General features: G+C 44.8%; 1 protein-coding gene across 2 annotated transcripts in view; it reads right to left on the bottom strand.

Moving 5' to 3' along the window:
- LOC148015467 (tRNase Z TRZ3, mitochondrial-like) overlaps nt 1-15007 on the bottom strand; it is a 159712-nt gene extending 144705 nt beyond the window's left edge. The window contains exon 1 of one of the 2 annotated variants that reach the window (XM_087665597.1): nt 12679-15007. In XM_087665597.1, coding sequence (XP_087521723.1) covers nt 12679-14547 — 1869 coding nt within the window. In that variant the 5' untranslated portion in view covers nt 14548-15007. The remainder of the gene's footprint in view (nt 1-12678) is intronic. The other variant, XM_087665596.1, reaches the window with a different exon arrangement.
- Nucleotides 15008-15304: the final 297 nt, after the last annotated feature.

The following is a 15304-nucleotide window of genomic DNA, read 5'->3' as shown; positions in this document are numbered from 1 at the left end:
ATCTATAAGCTGATGTGCCAGGGCAGCAGCTGCATTTGACTGGTTTTCAATCATTCTTCGCAACAAAACTCTGAATTTTCTCTCTCTACAGCTTTCTCTCTCATCTCCCAACCATTTCGCAGCCTTGCTCTGAAGATCTCAGCATTTGGATGCTTGGAGATTGAGAAATTGCAAATTTCTCTGCTGTAAACCCTAATTTACAGCAAAAATTAGGGTTTAGCAGCAGCCTCGAGAAGCATGCCAAAAATTGGAAGCTCCAAGACTTGGATTTTTTAGGGCTGAATGTGAATTTCAGCTAAATTCAGTTGGAGAACTAGCCAACCATTGAATTTAGGGCATTTCCATCATCTATGAAGTGGGTGAAGGCCAATCAAAAGCCCGAATCAAGGGGCAAAATAGATTGAAGACTTGCTTGTCGCTTTGGACAACAAGGGGAGTTTGGATTGCAAAGGGGATCGGTGAATCCCATTGTAAATCAACTTCTTATTCAATAAAGCTAAAGAAATACTGAAAGGGGCGCCAACTTTGGGGCCAATCGGGTGTGCATTGTCCAAGATCAATAGGTAAATTTGTATTTTCAAATTTACATTAAATTGTTTGCTACTGTAATTAAGTTGTAATCAGGGATTTACCACCCTAAATCGACTTCTTCTTACATAAAGCTAAAGAAATACTGAAAGGGGCGCCAACTTTGGGGCCAATCGAGTGTGCATTGTCAAGATCAGTAGCTAAATTTGTATTTTCAAATTTGCAATAAATTGTTTGCTACTGTAATTAAGTTGTAATCAAGGATTTACCACCCTATCCAAGGAGGACGGCTGGTTATAATAATACTCAACCATTCCATATGCCCAACACATGCTGAAAATTACCAGCCAATCATAATAGAACATAAGACTCAAAAAGAATCTCAAAAAAACATTGCCACATTATCATGTGACATGTCTATTTCTCGTGAGCATAAACTATGGCCAAAACATCAATGGCATCATAACATATGATATTGTCCATGGAACTAGATGTAAACCTTTGAAAACTAAGCATAATCTAATCATAGACTGATTACTTGCTGATCTGAAAACTGATCACAAACTACTGCAAATGTGACGCCAAACAAATCACATACTCATTGTAAAAACTGACCAGCAATCAATGCAATAACTGATGTGAAACTAATCCCAAAAGTGACCATAAACAGTTCTTAAGCTGATCAAAAACTAAGTTAAAATTGATCAAAATTTGTCTCAAAATTGAGACAAAATTCATGCTAAATTAATCATAAGCTCATGCAAAAGTATAGTTCCAGTGCCCGAGTGAAATTGATATTCAGCTCCATACATCTCACACTGACTAATACACTAAGTAGTGATCTCATGGCAAACATACTGTCAGCTCACTACCTTGGATACATGGGAATAGCATCATGAGTTTGCTTCCCACGAATGCAAGATACACACAGCTACTGGCTCACCACAATATCTGGCAAACCTTGAACAAGCTATCCCTTAGACGCCTTCCGTAGGTAATCATAGTTGAGGTGGCCAAACCGAGCATACCAAACCTCAAACTTTGTTTGAGAAGTGAGAAGAAGAGAAATCAAGGCAGAAGAAGACCGCAACTTGTAGACTCCATTCTCCTCATAACCTGAAGCAAGGACCTATCTCTATCCATGATCAAGAATCCGAAAAGAATCTACATCAAACTTGACCAAGAGGCTGAGGGCACAAATCTTGTGCACCAAAAGTAGATGGTATCCCAAGGCCGGACATAAAGCACCTCGAATGTATGGGCACCACCTTGCCCATCTGGAATAAGATGCATGTTACCCCGTCCCTGAATAGGGATAGAAGAACTATCTGTCAAAAGTGGTGCAGCAATGGAAGCATAAACATAAGCTATAATAAACTGTTGAAACACAAGACAAAAGAGAAAGGAAAAGAAAAAACACAATACAGATGAGAACTCAGATGTATGCTCAGGAAATGGAATCCATATACCAAGACGTGAGACAGTACAAACGCAATGTGAGTCACCGGCTATGGAGGCACTGGCACGTGCTCCCTCTCTCCAAGAACTGTCAGGTGATGAATGAATGTGGAGGAGGGAGCTTGAGAATATATAGACCAAATAAATGCCAAAAATATGACTGGCCAATTGGCTGCAAATAATGCCAAATCCCCATAAAAACTGACAAATAAAATGCCTAAAATATCTCTAGTGCCCAGCCTATTGTACCACATGTACACACTTAACCATGAACTGACTAATCTCCTAACACCCTCTCTCAGATCATGGGTGATCTGATACAATACAATATACAATGATAATGTCACACCATAGTACATACAGCAATGTAGAACCATGGATACCCAAGTAGTGGGTGAGCAAGCCACCACCAAGGTGCCTCGGAGAGAACTTGATGTCGATGTCAATCCTACCAACTCCTGAAGATAGAGAAGATCATAGCAGCTCTCAATGTCTGTCAACAATGCCTCTGATGTAGCATACGGGACCATCCTGTCACCAATGCCGCAGCGCATAAATGACCATGGATTCCCCTTCTTTGGCCAGACCATGAAAGTGTCCCCTCAAGTGAGCTCTAGATGAAAGCCACCCGCTCTCTGTCACGTAACCAACCCATCATGAACCTGGATGTCAATCCCAGCTCCAAGATTTGTACTTGCCAGACTTCGGTCGATGCGTCACAGATGTCCCTCTCTGTATCCTGTGCATCTATATAGAAATATAGATGAGGCATGGCTGCCCCATCGCACCACCTCTCACACTCCCTCTCTGGCACTGGAGAGTCATGAGGGATAACCTCATCACCACCACTAGAAAGCAACTGAGGAAGGGGCCACCAAGCCCTTTCCACGATCTGAAGAAGAGGATCCCGTCCGCGCCTTGAACTTTGCCTTGGCTGAAGGATCGGAATCAGAATCTGAGGCAGATGATGACTCGTCAGAGGAGTCCACATCCCGCTTCGTCTTCTGCTCCTTTTTCTTCCTGGAAGCCACTAACTCTTTGCAGTCCTCCCTTAAATAATCCTTCTTGCCACAGTGGTAACACTGGGCCTTCGACTTCTTTGTCTTCAAACCCCTCTCTGAAGCGGCAAGAGCCTCACCTGAACCTCCATAATGTGACAAAAGCCTTCCCTGTAGTCGCAAAGTAGCCTCATGCTCAAGTAGAATCGAGGACATATGAAGAAAATTGACAGGAGTCGTAGATGTTTGCGTCCATAAAGCATTCGCCACTCCATCAAACTCCCGAGAAAGCCTGTAGAGTATCGTACCAACAAGATGTGCCTCTGATAGGGCAGACTGCATAGTGCAAAGCAAGTCCTGGAATTGGGTAACATGAAGTAGGAATGATTGAATTGTATCTTTGGGTTCAAACTTCAGTTGTTGGAGCTGGCCATAGAAAGCAACGGCCCTCATGGTGGAAGGAGCCTCGTACGTCAAATGCAACTTCGACCATACATCTGAAGCTGTCCTACATGGTGGAAGGTGACCGCCAGTAGGACTTCTTTGGAAATACACCGAAGTAATGCCGAATAAGCAAGGGCATCATCCGAATCCCATGTAAGCACTGCCTCCTCATGGTTGTCTTCATCAAAATCAGATGGAACACGAGAAGGCTGTTGAGGACATACCATAGCTGTACCAACCACGTACCATAACCGCTTCTGGATAAACCAAGCCTTCATCGCCGCACTCCACGTGTAATAATCAGGGCCACGGAGCTTGTTATCAGTGGATGTGCAGGGAGGAGCCATCTGTAGAAGATTTAGAAAAGAAGTAGAGAAAAGAAGGGATTTGGAGAGGGAACACAGCCAAACCACGAGCACAGACTGCAAAAAACCAGAGTTCACATACAATATAACCCAAAATCTGACCAAAATAAGACAAAAGCTGCTGTAAAAAGTCAAAAAATCAATCAAAAACTGTAAAAAACAGTAAAAACGGCCTAATAATCCAAGCACCCAGCCAGGAGGAGATGCTGAGACACCAAAACACAGGCTGAAACGAATGCACAAGATGTACAGATGCTGACATCAGCAAAAAAACGCAGGCAAAATAGGGCGCCTAGTTGGAGCAACAACCGCCTCATCAGCAAGGGTGAAAACAGACCTGTCATCAGCAAGAAAACACAGCAGAAACACAAATCCTGAAATCTGATACCATGTCAGAAGTGGTGCAGCAATGGAAGCATAAACATAAGCTGTAATAAACTGCTGAAACACAAGAAAAAAGAGAAAGGGAAAGAAAGAACACAATACAGAAGAGAATTCAGATGTATGCTCAGGAAATGGAATCCATATACCAAGACATGAGACAGTACAGAAGCAATGTGAGTCACCGGCTGTGGAGGCACTGGCACATGCTCCCTCTCTCCAAGAACTGTCAAGTGATGAATGAATGTGGAGGAGGGAGCTTGAGAATATATAGGCCAAATAAATGCCAAAAATAGCTCGCTGCAAATAATGCCAAATCCCCATAAATATTGACAAATAAAATGCCTAAAATATCTCTAGTGCCCAGCCTGCTGTACCACATATACAGACTCAACCATGAACTGACTAATCTGCTAACACTATCGCCAATGAGAATATGGCCAAACGAAGGCCACAAATGAGCAACACCTGCCCTAGGAGGAGTCGTGTCAGGAGGCACCACTGTCAACAATCCACTCTCGAGTGTATGGGGCCGTCAACACAACATCAGAGGCCTTCAAGGTCAATGCCTCAACCACCTCCAAGTGGAGGAAAGCATTGATGAGGGAGTAGCCACCGCTCCAAAATCCTTTGAAGATTTCTCCTCCTTCTCCTTGTCACGGCAATCCTTCTTTCAGTGACCTATCTTGCCACAGATGTGAGAAGTGGACTCCTTTTTCTTGTCCTTCTTTGATTTATCCTCCTCCTCCTCCTTTTGGTCCTTCCCCTTCTTCTGAGAGGACTAACCTATCAATGCCTCCGATTTAGAAGCATTGGTCCCTTTCAACTACTCCTCTTGGTCCAAGACCATAGGAACCAACTCCTCCCAATGAAGAGTCTCCGACTGCCTGGAGGCAATCAACGCGGAATAAAAACCACTGAAACGAGGCAATAACTGTGAAAGAAGAGTTATCGCCATGTCTTCAGAAGTGATCACCTTCCTTGCGTTTCGCACCTACATCTAAAGCTGCCTCAGCTTGTTGATATGCTCCCGCATAGAATATGACTTGTTGATACTCATGGTCCTCGTCTGCACTTCCAAAGAAACTCATTTCATAATGGTCATGCGATTATACATCTAATCAAGCTCCAACCATATCTCCCAGGCCACCGTCAAATGCTCTATATAGGAGATCACAGCTATAGTGCATGAGAGATAAAAACGAGTGGATGCAAGCATTTAGTTTGTCCCAATGTGCCTGAGCCTTTGCCAATTGCAACTTATCACTTGTAGAGAGTCTGGAATCGTCTCGCGTAGAAGAACGATGAAAAGCCTCCATAACGAGCTCCGCCAAATCATAGGACTCCAAAATGGCAAGCATCATAGCCCACCAAATGTGGTAGTTCTCGCCACCGAGCTTTTGATCTGATGGAAGAGCCGGTAACACGGGCACCTTTCAGTTCATGATTCCCTGAAACTCTCTCGGCCTCACAAGACATCTTTACCTAAAATGCCTGCACAAAACACAAAAAGAAACCCCCTCTGAATGTGTGTATGCAGCCTGCTAGGGCTCTTCATCCCTCTCTCGCTGCTTCTTTACCCGCCATAGGCGTTGAAAATGAAAAATTTGCACTTGAAGGCCTAAAACGCAACCTTCTTCCTTCTCAAACAGCAAAACAAAGCAGTAACTTCAGCAACTCTGCTCCATTCTCGCACGCCCACGCTCGCCTCGGCCTTGTTCACAACCCTCTTACTCACCCTTGGACTCCAAAATGGTAAGTATCATAGCCCACCAAATGTGGTAGTTCTCGCCACCGAGCTTTTGATCTGATGGAAGAGCCGGTAACACGAGCACCTTTCAGTTCATGATTCCCTAAAACTCTCTCGGCCTCAGAAGACATCTTCACCTAAAATGCTTGCACAAAACACAAAAAGAAACCCCTCTCTGAATGTATGTATGCAGCCTGCTAGGGCTCTTCATCCCTCTCCCGCTGCTTCTTCGCCCGCCATAGGCAATGAAAAGGTAAAATCTGCACTTGAAGGCCTAAAACACAGCCTTCTTCCTTCTCAAACACATTACACACTTTTGTGCATGAACGGTCACACTTTTGTGCATGAACGGTCCGGACCTTAAGGCACTCACATAGTACTTTATCTTACGTACTTTGAATCTAATCAAGGATCGAGCTATGTCTACACTCTCACTCCCTCTACTGTCTACACTGTGTGCTGAGCTGATTGCTGCCATCTCTGATTTAACATGCCATGGGGTCACTACTCAATGTACTAGTCACTGTGAGATGTATGCAAATGAGTACGAGTTTCACCCAAGCACTGAAGCTATACTTTTACAAAATTTAAGATCAGTTTGGCATGAGTTTGTGCCTTAGTTTTGAGACAAAATTGTAATCAGTTTCAGCTCACTTTTTGATTACATCAGTTTTCGCAATCAATTTGTAGTCAATTTGGACATTTGCAGCAATTTGTAATCACTTCTCAAATCAATAAATGATCGGTTTATGCTCAGTTTTCAATGGTTAACCCCATATGGCATGGTTAGACAACAGTGACCAATGTTGTGCTGTGATGACTTATGGAAATACCACTGCAATATGCTTTTGCTTTGGTACAATGCAATGCAATCGAGGATGATTGCACAGATTTCAAGGGGGAGGTCTGTCATGGAGCGTGAAATTTTGAGATGCTTTAATCTTGCTAATAACATTTAAAAAAGTTACTAATCAAATGTGCAAGGTTGTTAAGCATGTGTTGCACATGGCAATTATTTCATGGTAACAAGCCAACAAGGACCCCAAGGATGCAGTGGGTGTCAAAGGCAAAAGTTGTGACAAGTTATGCCAATTGGGCTTTGGTGTTCGGTTGGTGTCAGTTTTGACCCTAGGACTGTTGTTTGGCCAATAAGTGTTGTTGACTCTAGGAACTATCATTAGCTAAACAATTAATACCCGTCTAAGGGTCAACAAAGGTTGGGGACCACTCCAGGTTGCAAATGGCTTAGCCAATTTAATTATGGATAGGCACGTTTCATTTTGGGTAGGGTCAGAAGGGCCGAAATTAATTTTCAGGATTATTTGATTCTGAAAATTAATTTAATGGCTGAATAATACTGAAATTTGAGTGTAGAAGGCTGTCACTTGGCAGAAATACCCATGCAAACTAAGAAAACGTTTTCTAGGCCTGGTTTCAACCATTCAAAGAGTTTCCAACCTATGAGGGAGAGAGAAACAGAAGGTGCTGCAAATTAGAATTCAAGCCAATTTTCTGACATTTGCTACAAGCAACAACAGCCAGAGGCCCTAGGGGATCACACACCAACAGAAGCACCATCAGGATCAAACGACAACATCTTAAGGCTAGCGACAGCAGTTTTGGACCTCTTTGACAGTAGGCAGCAACTACAGGGGCAGATTTCACAATCTGCACGCAGAATTCAGTCATTTTCCACAAGGAATCTCTGAATTTTCCTCTCTCTCTCTCTCTCTCTCTCTCTCTCTCTCTGTGTGTGTGGCATTCTCTCTCTAATTCCAACCCATTCTCAGAAGATCTCAGCCATTTGGAGCAGATATCAGCCAGATTTGGTGGACAACAAAGGGAATTCTATTGTGAACCCTAATTTATTGCAAAAATTAGGATTGAGCAACTACCTCAGTGTCAGTAGGATTTGCGGGGATGAGCACAGAGTGAACTCGGCAAACATGGAGAAGAGAAGAGAAGAGAGAAGAAACTCTATGAATGGAATGATGAAGTTCTGAATCATGGAGTGAATGTGATACAAGGGAACAAGGGTGTCGTAGCACAAGGAAGATGATGAAGACAACCACGAACCATGAACCGCAATGTCCTCTTGAAGGGGTGTGAGGGCAGTGGAGAGGCTGGAGAGAAGAGGTGATGGACTGAATGAATCAGCCGTAAAGATAGAGGCAACCTATAAATAGGCAAGAGACTATCTAGGGTCGCGCTTGCAAGGAGGGCGTCAACTATCTAGGGTCACACCGCACTGTGGACGCCCAGTCCCTTTTTGGGGCTAGCCACTGTGAAACCCTAAATGCAAAACGCAAACCCTCAACGCAAAACGCAAAACGCAGAACGCAAAACTGCGGATGAAGAGTTTCTCAACACCCCCTCTCACACCCAAAAAGGGGAACAAGAGAAGAGTGAGGTGGAGATGGAATGTTGCTCATGCACCAAGTGCCACATGGACAGTGTTCCTCATGGGGAAATTGTTCACTTGCCCAAGTGCCCTAGTACAAAGATGATGAAAACATGCAATGCATAGGAGAAACGTCGGACTTTGTGTGGTGTCGAGAACCATAAGGATATGCCCATACTCAATCTCGGAAGTTGGTTTCATGCTGACCAAGTGACCAAGGCAAGAAGAAGAAGAGGAAGAAGATGTAGAGGATCCCTAAGATCCAAGATTTCCATTTGCAAGGAAACCTATAGTAAAGAATAGTAGACAGAGTGAACTAGAGAACCCGAAACTCAACCTCAGGAGAGAAGCCACTAGCTCCGTGCATCCATGCAAGAAGAAATACGAAGGCCTCATCACCAAGTTGCGGCGGCTAAACCTCCAAGGCCCAGATCTAGGTAAATCCTCAAGATCCTGGGTATCAATAGGTGAGATGACCACTGGAAGGAAGCCACCCCATCCAAGGGTAGAAGAAGAAGATAAAAGGCCTCCACCAAGATGTACAAACATATTTACGTAGCGCGTCAATACGCACGTCTATATGCGCGTCTATATGGGCGTGTAACTCTCACTATAAGCGCGCTTTTAGACGCGAAATTTTAGACGCAGCAGTAGACGCAATAATAAACACGCCCGACATTTTTTAACACAGTTCAAATATTGCGTCTACAAGCGCGTCTATGGAGCCTTTTTGTTGTAGTGAAGAGGGTTATGAATGGCAAGAGGCAATTATTGAGCAAGTGATGGGGATCCCATTTGAAACTGGAGGAATAGGAGTCCCCTCTAAAGTCGCAGTAGATATAGATGCCCCCTAGGAGCGCAAAGAAAGATCATCCCCCTCTGAGGTAGATAGGGAATCCAAAAACTCATGGATTACGAACTCCAAAATGTCTGAGAATGAAGGAAGTGCCGCAAGTCGTGCTGAGAAAGGTATCTGGGGTGGTGAAGAACTCCCAAAGGTGGCCCCTCGAACCTGAGTAGGCGAGGGTAAAGGGTGGGGCTCAAACTGAGTAATAAGTAAGCAACAGTCACTACTTCTCAATGGAGCGGACTAGGAAGCCAAAGAAGAGCAAGGAGTCGAGTAGCCACTGTCTCTCGAAGGAGCGGACTGACGAGGAGATGGTATCAAATAATCACTGTCTCTTGATGGAGCGGATTGCAGAATCACGGGCCGTGGTAGCCACTATACCCGAAAATGAGTGGGGAAGACTACCGGCCGGTATTACAACAATCTCCTAGAGGTCGTAGCACCAATCGATCCTCCATGTGCTCAAAAGGACTTAGTGCGCATCAGATGTATCTTATTGCCTTGAGCATAGTACTCTGATAGCCGATACAAAAGGATCTCTGTAGCCTAGAAAAAAGGTGGCACAAGGAGTGCCTAGTGGAAGACACATATACTTTGGGGGGTGGGGAGCAAAGGTCGAAGTCGATAAGCAAAGGTGGTGTGTCCGGTGACGCCACAATAGAAGCACCCAGTAGATTGGTCATCTGTTGGTAAAGAAGCCATGGGTATCAGTGTGCCTTGCTGAAGGGTGGGGCTCAAACTGAGTAATAAGTAAGCAACAGTCAATACTTCTCAATGGAGCGGACTAGGAAGCCAAAGAAGAGCAAGGAGTCGAGTAGCCACTCTCTCTCGAAGGAGCGGACTGACGAGGAGACGGTATCAAATAATCACTGTCTCTTGATGGAGCGGATTGCAGAATCACGGGCCGTGGTAGCCACTATACCTGAAAATGAGTGGGAGAAGACTACCGGCCGGTATTACAACAATCTCCCAGAGGTCGTAGCACCAATCGATCCTCCATGTGCTCAAAAGGACTTAGTGCGCATCAGATGCATCTTATTACCTTGAGCATAGTACTCTGATAGCCGATACAAAAGGATCTCTGTAGCCTAGAAAAAAGAGGTGGCACAAGGAGTGCCTAGTGGAAGACACATATACTTCGGGGGGTGGGGAGCAAAGGTCGAAGTCGACGAGCAAAGGTGGTGTGTCCGGTGACGCCACAATAGAAACACCCAGTAGATTGGTCATCTGTTGGTAAAGAAGCCATGGGTATCAGTGTGCCTTGCTGAAGAAGGAAAAGGTCAGCCACAAACCATGAACTGCAATGTCCACCTCAAGGGGTGTGAGGGCAATGCAAAGCACGAATCGCAATGTCCATCTCAAGGGATGGGAGGGTAGTGGAAGGGCTGGAAGTGAACTGCCAATGGGAGGAGGATACTACCAACAATAGCAATAAGAGGTTGCAACTAGTAGAAAAACGCAAGGTACAACACTACGGTGGAGCTATCGAGTTGTAGAGAATAGCCGCCAGCAGACTAGTTGAGCTGCCAGGTTGCAGAGAACAGCAGCCAGCAGTCTGGCTAAGCCGCTGGATTGCAGAGAACACCCACCAGCAGTTTGGCTGAGCTGCCAAGTTGCAGAGACCAGCCACCAACAGCAAGGAGGAGCCGCAACAATCTTACTAAGCTACCAGCAGCAAAGAACAGCTGCCAACAATCTAGTTGAGCCGCTAGCAGCAGGGAGAAGCCGCCAGCAGACTGGGAGGTGGAGGCGGCAACAGCTGCCCTGAAGGCAGATTGGAAAACAGCAAACGCAGGAGGAAGCAGTTGCCAATTAGGATATTGATGCAGCGGAAAAAGAGGAGAAGTGGATGTCGAAACCGCCACCAGTCTTTGTCTTCACTAGAGTGGAGAATCTTTGCTACTGTTTGAGCAGATCCAGCTCTGATACCATGTTAGAAGATAATGTACCAACGAGACAGTAGAGTTTGCGGGAAGAAACACGGAGTGAACTCGACAAACATGGAGAAGAGAAGAAAAGAGAGATGAAACTCTAATGAATGGAATAATGAAGTTCCGAATAATGGGATGAATGTGATACAAGGAAACAAGGGTATCGTAGCACAAGGAAGATAATAAAGACAACCACGAACCGCAATGTCCTCCTAAAGGGGTATGAGGGCAGTGGAGAGACTGGAGAGAAGAGGTGACGGAATGAATGAATCAGCCATAAAGAATGAGTGATAGAGGCAGCCTATAAATAGGCAAGAGGCTGTCTAGGGTGGCGCTTGGAGGGAGGGCATTAGTTGTCTAGGGTGGCGCCACATTGTGGGCACCCAGTCTCTTTTTGGGATTGTCCATTGTGAAACCCTAAATGCAAAACGCAAAACGCAGAACACAAAACTATAGGTTAAGGGATTCTCAACACTCAAGACCCATGTCATCAGTAAAAGGCATCATATACTGAATTCAGCACCAAATTCAGCACCTGAATTTTGTAAAATTGTCAAGGAATCCAAATGCCAATACATCCATTGTGAATTTGGGATAGCATTTGGCCAAATAGAATTCCTTTAGAGCAAGTTCTGGGTGAAAATCAAGGGGCAATTTGCCCAATTTGTTTGTTGATTGTATCTACAACAAGGGGCTTTTGGATCAGCCAAGGAGATTGTGGAATCTCACCTTGTACCCAATCCAATAGTTAATAAAGTTAAAGAAATACCGAAAGGTGTGCCAGTTTTGGGGCCAACACGGTGTCTACTGTCCAAGATTTTGAAGGTAAAGGTGCATTTCAGTTTATGTTGATTTACTGATTGCTGTAATTCAGTGCTTGATCAAGGAATTACCACCCATTCACGAAAGGAAGGCTTGTTGACTGCAGCAAACTGTGACGCCTGTACCTGCTATGCCACGTGGCACCTGTACCTGCCTGCTGTCCGACTACTGACGACTGTCTAGGAAATGACACTGTCTAACACAGTGATGGACTTCCATGACACCTTTGCACCTACAGCTCGAATGGCTACCATTAGGGCCATTCTTGCCTTAGCCAACCATAGGATGTGGCCAGTTTATCAACTTGACGTGAAGTTTGCCTTCCTTAATGGTGATTTGAAGGAGATCTACGTTGAGCAACGTCCTGACTTTTCCTCATTAGATGGACAGGTGTAAAGGTTGAAGAAGGACCTTTATGGCCTCAAACAGGCTCCACGTGCTTGAAACGAGCATTCTGGCTGACCCTCAAGAGATGGTGACTGCTGGAAACCTGCAAAAGCAGCCGGTAGAAGGTCTAGGAGCAATAGTAAACGCAGTTGTCAGGTGCCCGAAGACTGATGGTGATCATTATCGGGCACTGAAATAACTGGAAAAGCTCTCACCTACAGCAAACACAGCTGGCTTAAGATTGGTTGCAAAGAGCTATATATGGCTATCACCACCATGAACTGAGGTATCTGCCAAGGGGGGGGGTGGGGTGTTGTTGTGGATGGTGGTGGTGTGGGGGCATGGATATACAAACACATCAAATACCTGTAAATATGAGCTGGTGCTTGCTTGATTGGCTACAACATGTCGCACAGAAAACTTCTTTGGTGCTTTTTTATCACTACCCATAGCTCTTCCCATGTTGAAATCGCGTCTTTCTGGATCCTCTGCACTACCAGAGCCTCTCATTGAGTTAAGGAAGGTCTTATTGAAATTGTACTTGCCCACAGATCTCTCCCTAGAATGATCCACTGCAGTATTCTCCTTTAAACAAACATGGGCCGAGTCAACTTCTTTATACCCCAGGCTAGAAGAATCCTTCAGTTGATTGGTATTGTGCGATGTGGCCAATTTCTGTGCAATGAAGATGTCATTCACTTGGCTCGAGCTCATAGCCTTCTGTCTTGTTGATACTTTCTGTTTATGTGCCACTGTTTGATCAGATGTTGAAGCACCAACAATTTCATTATCACTTACAGATTCTAAAGCAGCTGACAGATCATTAACAAATATGTTCTCCCCACAGCTCATATGGCTTGTTCTTATAGGTGCTAGTGAAGGAGCTTCTACAAATTCTCTTGAAAGTTCACCAACAATATCTGCTGGAGACAATGGCTGTTGTCCTGAAATTCCAAGGGACGATCGCACTTCTTCTGCTGGAGGCAATGGCTGTTGTCCTGAAATTCCAAGGAACGACTGTGCTTCTTTCTCTACTACTACTGTTTTTTGCTTCCTTCTGGTTGTCAAAGGCTTCTTCTTTGCCTGGGGAATATCACCAAGGTAGTTGTCACCAGCAGACAATGGCTTTTGTCCTGAAAGTCCAAGAGGCAATCCTGCTTCTTCCTCTACTACTACTGTTTTTCGCTTCCTTCCTGTTGTCAAAGGCTTGTCCTTTGCCTGGGGAATATCACCAAGGTAGTTGTCACCAGCAGACAATGGCTGTTGTCCTGAAATTCCAAGGGACGATCCTGCTTCTTTCTCTACTACTACTGCTTTTCGTTTACTTCTGGTTGTCAAAGGCTTGTCCTTTGCCTGAAGAATATCATCAAGATAGCTGTCAACAGCAGACAATGGCTGTTGTCCTGAAATTCCAAGAGACGATCCTGCTTTCCGCTTTCTTCTGGTTGTCAGAGGCTTGTTCTTTGCCTGGGAAATGTCATCAAGATGGTTGTCACACGCCAACTTTTGAAAATCCCCTTTTCCTGCTTCTTCTTCTATTGCTTCTGTCTTTGGTTTTCTTCTGGCTGTTGAAGGCTTCTTCTTTGATGGGGAAGCAATACCACACATCAATTGCTGAGGGATGTCTTCATCAATCTTTGAAACTGTACTCTTCCTTTGTGTAACCACACCCTTGCGTAAGGATACAGAAGATTCCGCTGCATCACTTGAACCATGATCCTGCTCCTTTTCTACATCTGGCAGTGTCTCCTTCGACTTGGCTGTTGCAGCATTATTCTTCCTCCTAGATACCGTTGTCTTATGCAGTGGTACAGGCATTGAACCAGCGTTAGGCTTCTTTATTTGCACAATATTCTCTGAAACCAGCAGCACTTCCTTCATCGCATCTTCTACTGACAAGCTCACGTATTCCACTGCAACGCGTTTTTTTTCTTGGCCTGAGGTAGACTTCTTTTTTGTTGAAGCTCCTCCCTTCGGTTTCCCGGCTGGAGATGGCAAAGAATCAGGACAGTCCATGGGAGCTTGTGAAGCCCTGCAACCAATGTGGAAGAATCTTGATGTAGAAGAAGGGCCCCTGGAAACGTTCAGCTTCAACATGTGGCTACAGCAAGAAGATGAAGGATACTTGAGGCGCACAAACAAACTACACCGCACCGATGGCACAGAAGAGATTGGTGACAAGTAGGGGAACACATTGACACGGTAGGCAGACATCCTTCCCATGGTCAAAGCCATAGCCGTACAGGCGCGTATTACTTCGGGAGCTTCCCTTCTGCCAAAATCCGAGGCTCGTCACGTATGAGCTGGCCACTCAGACAGATTTGAGGTCCTAAGCTATGGTATGCTGCCATGTATCTCCCACAATCCGCAGAATAAGAGAAACTTCTGTCGCTGACACACATTGACATAGCCAAACAGACTTCCGGTTGCTTCTTATCTCATCTTACAGTGGGAACTCAAGTTTGGAAGAAAGCCATATGATAGCTAAGACGTCATAGCCAGAACTCAAATATGGCTGCCAACGGACAAACTGTGGCAATTAAAAAGAGAGATACGGATGGCGGCATGAGCTTGTGCGATCCTTGGCGACCGGGCTTAAAAGAATCTCTGCCATCCACGCCATGAAGAAGGAACCGTGTACGAAGCGCGGCTCGAGTGCTAGAACCCTTTCTAAACCATATATGTAATCTCGAGTCTAAAACCCGCTCTAAACTTCTCTACTATCGCATTGCTTGCTAGGCCCTTTAATCACACATTTGTTAGGTGTTGAGCAAAGGGAAGCAGTGACGCTAGGATGGATGGTTGCTTCTCTTTGCTCACCGAAAAAAAAAACAAATAGTACATTTCACATGGAACAAATGGCACACTCCACACATATTGTTGTTAAAACCTCACAAATTTCAAGAGGTTATAATGTGTGTACATGTGCACATTCAAAGAGGAATTGGAGAGAGAGAGAGAGAGAGAGAGTATATTAGGATAAGTCTTATGA

This window comes from Lygodium microphyllum, chromosome 24 (genome assembly GCF_053477565.2).
Source record: "Lygodium microphyllum isolate KBCC chromosome 24, Lygodium_microphyllum_v1.1.10, whole genome shotgun sequence".
NCBI lineage: Eukaryota > Viridiplantae > Streptophyta > Polypodiopsida > Schizaeales > Lygodiaceae > Lygodium > Lygodium microphyllum.
The sequence above is the reverse complement of the archived record's forward strand: the minus strand, read 5'-3'. Positions and strand labels throughout refer to the sequence as shown.